The sequence below is a fragment of the Staurois parvus genome, unplaced genomic scaffold (assembly GCF_062004578.1).
Source record: "Staurois parvus isolate SC_StPar_1 unplaced genomic scaffold, SC_StPar_1.0 ptg001265l, whole genome shotgun sequence".
In the NCBI taxonomy this organism is placed as follows: Eukaryota; Metazoa; Chordata; class Amphibia; order Anura; family Ranidae; genus Staurois; species Staurois parvus.
In genome coordinates this window covers 397,342-405,000 of record NW_028319061.1, presented here as the reverse complement: position 1 = coordinate 405,000, position 7,659 = coordinate 397,342, and the positions used below count along the sequence as shown (strand labels likewise).

The window sequence follows — 7,659 nt, the reverse complement described above, 5'->3', positions numbered from 1 at the left end:
CCTGTGGTATAGAGACTGATGGGACTGTGGGGGAGGGGACATTAGAGCGTAAGCTCCTCTGGTACAGACTGATGTGACTGTGGGGGAGGGGACATTAGAGCGTAAGCTCCTCTTATACAGACTGATGTGACTGTGGGGGAGGGGACATTAGAGCGTCAGCTCCTCTGGTGCAGAGACTGATGGGACTGTGGGGGAGGGGACATTAGAGCGTCAGCTCCTCTGGTGCAGAGACTTATGCGACTGTGGGGGAGGGGACATTAGAGCGTCAGCTCCTCTGGTGCAGAGACTGATGGGACTGTGGGGGAGGGGACATTAGAGCGTCAGCTCCTCTGGTGCAGAGACTGATGGGACTGTGGGGGAGGGGACTTTAGAGTGTAAGCTCCTGTGGTACAGAGGCTCATGTGACTGGCGCAGTGATCTCTGTACAGCGCTGCGGTATATGTCAGAGCTATACACTGGAAAGGAATAATTTTACCTTGTATGATGAGTTTCATTTTAACCTCTCCTTTGCCATGTGGACTGATGGCCTTACACGTGTATAGCCCCTCATCTGGGAAGTCCACATTGTGCATGTGGAGCGTTATGTCCCCGCCGGGGATCTCGTTGATGTCCACCTGGATGCGGTCATAGTAGGCTATGCTCTGCTCTGACAGGTCCTCTTTGTCCTTATGGAAGCTGTAGACCAGCTGAGGTTCTTTGTATTCGTACGTCTGCTGAATGTAGGCCTGAATGTCCTCCACCTCAATCTCCTCCACTATGTCCTCCCGGTGCCAGCTGGTGCCCAGGTCGTAGGTGTTCTGGATGAAGGTGAAGTGGCAGGGCAGGGTGGCATTGCCGTATCGGGGCACACGGACCTCTTCATATTGGGGTTTGGGGATCACATAGTCACATTCTGGGGGGGAGAAGAAATGGAACTCAAGGTTCAATACCTGAACAACAATGGACTAATGTTATCATTTCGCACACAAAAAAAATCATTCAAACATTCCATGGATGTCCGTGAGACAGGACAGCTTGCCCTCCGGGAGGTTTTACCCTCTTCATGACCAGGCCATTTTGTTGCTATTCAGCACTGTGTTACTTTACCTGGTAATTGCGCGGTCATGCCATGCTGCACCCAAATGAAATTTATATCATTTTTTTTACATAAATAGAGCTTTCTTTTGGTAGTATTTTGATCACTGGGGTTTTTTTTATTTTTTATTATAAAAAGGAAAAAAAGACTGAAAACCTGGAAAACAATATTTTCTACTTTCTTTTATAAAATAGTCAGGATGGTACATATACCCCCAAATGCAAGGACGGTACAAATCCCCCCCCCAAATGTCAGGACGGTACAAATCCCCCCCCAAATGTCAGGACAGTACAAATCCCCCCAAATGTCAGGACGGTACAAATCCCCCCAAATATCAGGACAGTACAAATATCCCCCCAAATGTCAGGACAGTACAAATCCCCCCCAAAATGTCAGGACAGTACAAATCCCCCCAAATGTCAGGACAGTACAAATCCCTCCCAAATGTCAGGACAGTACAAATACCCCCAAATGTCAGGACAGTACAAATCCCCCCAAATGTCAGGTCAGTACAGATATCCCCCAAATGTCAGGACAGTACAAATCCCCCCCAAATGTCAGGACAGTACAAATCCCCCCAAATGTCAGGACAGTACAAATCCCCCCAAATGTCAGGACAGTACAAATCCCCCCCAAATGTCAGGACAGTACAAATCCCCCCAAATGTCAGGACAGTACAAATCCCCCCCAAATGTCAGGACGGTACAAATACCCCCAAATGTCAGGACAGTACAAATCCCCCCCAAATGTCAGGACAGTACAAATCCCCCCCAAATGTCAGGACAGTACAAATCCCCCCAAATGTCAGGACGGTACAAATCCCCCCCAAATGTCAGGACAGTACAAATCCCCCCCAAATGTCAGGACAGTACAAATCCCCCCAAATGTCAGGACAGTACAAATCCCCCCAAATGTCAGGACAGTACATACCTTTTTGTAAAGCAGACAGTTGGAGGTATTTAGTAAGAGGCATGGCAAGTTTTTTGCAGTTGTAATTTTTTTTGTCATAATTTTTTGGAAAATTAAGACATTTAATAAAAGTTTTTTTTTTTTTTTACATCCTGTCACCAGCACAGCGCCATCATATGACTGGTGTGGCAGTGATCAGGGACACTGACTGGTGACAGCTTCTAAATACCCCCCAAATGTCAGGGTGTCCTGATGAAGTCACGTGACGTAACGCGTAGGGTACGCCGATGACGTCAAGCCGCAAACAGGAAGTGCACGTGCCACCATTTTGGAAATAGGATTCCTGTACATTGTTCACAAGACAAGCTGTATAGTGACTTTTTACCCTGCATATGTGTATTTGCTCCCCCCTGATGCTGAATGTTCGCCCCTCACACAGAAATGATCGGTCTAACAATGGAATGTTCGCCCCTCACACAGAAATGATCGGTCTAACAATGGAATGTTCGCCCCTCACACAGAAATGATCGGTCTAACAATGGAATGTTCCCCCTCACACAGAAATGATCGGTCTAACAATGGAATGTTCGCCCCTCACACAGAAATGATCGGTCTAACAATGGAATGTTCCCCCTCACACAGAAATGATCGGTCTAACAATGGAATGTTCGCCCCTCACACAGAAATGATCGGTCTAACAATGGAATGTTCGCCCCTCACACAGAAACGATCGGTCTAACAATGGAATGTTCGCCCCTCACACAGAAATGATCGGTCTAACAATGGAATGTTCGCCCCTCACACAGAAATGATCGGTCTAACAATGGAATGTTCCCCCTCACACAGAAATGATCGGTCTAACAATGGAATGTTCGCCCCTCACACAGAAATGATCGGTCTAACAATGGAATGTTCGCCCCTCACACAGAAATGATCGGTCTAACAATGGAATGTTCGGTGTAACACTGAGAGACAGAATACAACAACAAATTCAGCAGAAATGCGTCTAACAAATGATGACGGATCTGCATGTTCATGAGGGAAAGAAGGATTTGATCCCCTATCATTCAGCAGGATTTCTGGCTCCCAGGTGTCTCTCATACAGGTAACAAGCTGAGATTAGAAGCAGTCTCTTAAAGGGAGTGCTGCTAATCTCATTGTGTTACCTGTATAAAAGACACCTGTCCACAGGAGCCATCAAACCATCAGATTCCAAACTCTCCACCACTCTCAACTTGAAGAAAAAAAAAAACATTTTGTTTGGGAGAATCCTTTGGACGACAGACACACGCAATTGTCAGTTCAGGTAACGCAGCGCAGTATTGCAAATAAAATTGCCTGGTCATAAAGGCGGGGGATGGGGGATGGAAATCCACTGGAGGGGGAGGGTTTAATAGCAAAAAGTAAAAAATATGGATTTTTTTCTCAAAATTGTCTTTTTTTTTTTTGGCGCAATAAATAAAAATCGCACCGGCAATCGAAAACCACCGAAAAAAAAGCTCTATTTGTGGGGGGGGGGGGGGGGGGGAAGGACGTAAATGTCATTTGGGTTCGGCGTGGCATGACCGCGCAATTGTCAGTTACGGTAATGCAGCTCCGCATCGCAAAAAATGGCCTGGTCGGAGGGGGGAATCCTCTGGAGGGGGAGGGGTTAATATATATATATATACTGTATGGTGAAATGCGTTTTTATTACAAAATATATGAAAAATATTTTTAAAAATACATTTTCAAATATGCCGTATGTCTCTAAAAATACAAATCTACATTTTTGGAATTAATTTACTTATATATGTTAAAATTATTTTTTTTTATGTGTAAAAAAACTCTGAAGAATATATTTAAAAAAATATATCTTTTTAAAAATATTTTTCATATATTTTGTAATACATAAAAAAATGCATTTCAACGTACAGTGTATATATATATATTCTTTTCCCAATGCGTTTGTTTACCAAATATACAAATATCGCCAATTTGATTAATAAATATTTTTTTTTACAAAAATATTTATATATATATATTTATATATATAAATATTTTTGTAAAAAAAAATATTTATTAATCAAATTGGCGATATTTATATATTTGGTAAAAAAAACACATTGGGAAAAGAATTCAGGAAAATTACGTGGCGGCGATAAGGTGTCTATATTATTATCAATTAGGTCATGTTGCCATGACAACCGGAGGCACCGCATCACAATTATATACAGGAGTCAGGCTCCGCCCCATTCATTCCTGATTCATTACCCCCCAAAAGCACCACAGGTGACGTGAGTAGTGATCGAACAGAGGCACTGTGAAAATTTTGCTGAAATTTCCAGTACGGTCACGCAGCTCCTCATATTGCCTCGTATTCCATCGAAAACACACACGTGGATCGTGGATCGGAACTTCAGAATTTTTTTTTAATCCTTTCGAAATGTCAAATTTGGTCGAATTCAAATACACAAAACAAATTTGAAAAGCAAATTAAACGAATTTAACTCATTGAACGAAACAAAACAAATTTGTTCATTTTGCACATCTTCCAAAAACTGTCTTTTATTGTAGTGATGAAGCCATTTATGATTGCATTGTTGTTCCTTTTTAAATCCTGACGATGACAGAAATCCCCCCAAATGGCCCAGATCAGAAGTCTCCACCCCCTGGATCAGAAGTATCCGCCCCCCAGATCAGAAGTCTCCACCCCCTGGATCAGAAGTATCCGCCCCCCAGATCAGAAGTCTCCACCCCCCGGATCAGAAGTATCCGCCCCCCTGGATCAGAAGTCTCTGCCCCATGGAGTGTTCGGCCTTGGTACAGACACATGAGGTACAATGGCCATTAAAGGGTTAATTTCCCACATCTGAGGCTTTTTACATTGCAGTCAGTGTCTGTGTATAAATAGTCGATGCGTTTGTTCGCTCTCACATGGATGCACTGAGCAGGTGAGATACTGAGCCATGGGGAACAGAAAAGAACTGTCAAAAGACCTGCATAACAAGGTAATGGAACTTCATAAAGATGGAAAAAGACATCCAAAGCCTCGAATATGCCAGTCAGTGCTGTTCAATCACTTATTAAGAAGTGGAAAATTCGGGGATCTCTTGACACCAAGCCATGGTCAGGTAGACCAAGAAAGACCTTGGCTTGGTATCAAGAGATCCCTGAATTTTCCAATCTTTCTTGGTCTACCTGACCTTGGCTTGGTATCAAGAGATCCCCGAATTTTCCAATCTTCCTTGGTCTACCTGGCCTTGGCTTGGTATCAAGAGATCCCGGAATGTTCCAATCTTTCTTGGTCTACCTGACCTTGGCTTGGTATCAAGAGATCCCTGAATTTTCCAATCTTTCTTGGTCTACCTGACCTTGGCTTGGTATCAAGAGATCCCCGAATTTTCCAATCTTTCTTGGTCTACCTGGCCTTGGCTTGGTATCAAGAGATCCCGGAATGTTCCAATCTTTCTTGGTCTACCTGACCTTGGCTTGGTATCAAGAGATCCCCAAATCTTCCAATCTTTCTTGGTCTACCTGACCTTGGCTTGGTATCAAGAGATCCCGGAATGTTCCAATCTTTCTTGGTCTGCCTGACCTTGGCTTGGTATCAAGAGATCCCCGAATGTTCCAATCTTTCTTGGTCTACCTGACCATGGCTTGGTATCAAGAGATCCCTGAATTTTCCAATCTTTCTTGGTCTGCCTGACCTTGGCTTGGTATCAAGAGATCCTCGAATGTTTCTTGGTCTTCCTGACCTTGGCTTGGTATCAAGAGATCCCCGAACTTTCCAGTTTCTTAATAAGTGATCGAACAGCACTGACTGGCATATTCAAGGCTTTGGACATCTTTTTATATCCTCTTCCATCTTCATAAAGTCCCATCACCTTGTTACGCAGGTCTTTTGACAGTTCTTTTCTGCTCCCCATGGCTCAGTATCTCGCCTTCTCAGTGCCTTCATGTGAGAGTGAACAAACTCATCGACTATTTATACACAGACACTGACTGCAATGTAAAAAGCCACAGATGTGGGAAATTAACCCTTTAATGGACGTGGCGCCCTGCGTGTGTCACGTTGTGTGTCTATACCAAAGGCTGAACCTTTCAGGGGGCGGAGACTTCTGATCCACGGGGGCGGAGACTTCTGATCCGGGGGGGGGGCGTATTTAAATAGATCCATGACCTGTGTAGATATTTCACTTTTTTTTTAATTAAAACTTTATTTCACAGCACACAGAGGACAGGAAGACATCAGACCCTCCATACACACTCACCTGCCAGGTAGAGGAGGAGACTGACTGCCAGAGCAGTGTACAGCAGCGCCATCTTCAGCTCACAGCCGGAATTACACTGTAAATATAGGACAGCTATAATACATGATTTATTTATTTTAGGCATTTATATAGTTCACACAGCCCACATGGAAAAAAAAATATATATTTTAAATATATTTTAAAAATACATTCTTAACATATTCTTCCCAAATATATCGACCTATATTTCAAATACTACAATTTTTGACCCTATTAAATATATTTCAAAAATATATTTCAATAGATTTGTGAATATATTATTAAAAATCTATATATTTTTTTAATAATATATAAAAAATTTAATATATTATTAAAAATATTATTCAGAACGCGCGCCGAAATATATTTCAAGGCGTCATTTGGAATGCATTTACAAGTATATTTAATGAAAAATAAATGGTGTAGCGCTGACCCTGATGAAGTCACGTGTGCCGTGACGTAACGCGTAGGTGACGTGGTGACGCAATATCCAGTGTGGACGCCATCTTGGTGCTCCTAATGAACCCATGCACTAATACACCCATAGCATGAGGTTGTAAAAAAACCGCCTGTATTCATCTGATGTTATGCGAGTAGGAAATTGGCTACTTTTGGATACTTTTACATATTAAACCGTATTACACTATGGAGACGCTCTCTTCTATGTTTCACTCCCTTCCCCCCCAGGCCATTTTTCAGGTTTCAGTGCTCTCACACTTTGAATGACAATTGCGCGGTCATACAACATTGTACCCAAACTAAAATTTTATCATTTTCTTCACACAACTAGAGCTTTCTTTTGGTGGTATTTAATCACCGCTGGGGTTTTTATTTTTTGCTAAATTAACAAAAAAGTCCAAAAATTTTGAAAAAAAAACCCCAAGTTTTTCTTTGTTTCTGTTATAAAAGTTTGCAAATAAATAATTGTTCTTCATAATTTAAACCGAGATGTATTCTGCTACATGTCTTTGGTGAAAATAACCCAAATTAGGATGTATTATTTATCTGTAGGAAAGTTATAGAGTTCACAAACTATGGTATATATCTGAATATCGATCAATCCTGAAGTACTGACGGCCAATCTAATTTCTTGAGGTCCAAGAATGTCAGAATAGTACAGATATCCCCCAAACGTCAGAACAGTACAGATATTCCCCAAATGTCAGAACAGTACAGATATCCCCCAAATGTCAGGACAGTACAGATATCCCCCAAATGTCAGGACGGTACAGATATCCCCCAAATGTCAGGACGGTACAGATATCCCCCAAATGTCAGGACAGTACAGATATCCCCCAAATGTCAGCACGGTACAGATATCCCCCAAATGTCAGGACAGTACAGATATCCCCCCAAATATCAGGACAGTACAGATATCCCCCCAAATGTCAGAACATTACAGAT

At 42.3% G+C, this 7,659-nt stretch overlaps 1 protein-coding gene across 1 annotated transcript in view; it reads right to left on the bottom strand.

Annotated features, from left to right (window-relative positions):
• LOC149437714 (V-set domain-containing T-cell activation inhibitor 1-like) overlaps positions 1–6,289 on the bottom strand; it is an 8,039-nt gene extending 1,750 nt beyond the window's left edge. The window contains exons 1-2 of the mRNA XM_089660706.1: positions 6,238–6,289; positions 476–892 (exon numbers count right to left, since the gene is read on the bottom strand). Of these exons, the coding sequence (XP_089516832.1) occupies positions 476–892; positions 6,238–6,289 (469 nt within the window). The remainder of the gene's footprint in view (positions 1–475; positions 893–6,237) is intronic.
• Positions 6,290–7,659: the final 1,370 nt, after the last annotated feature.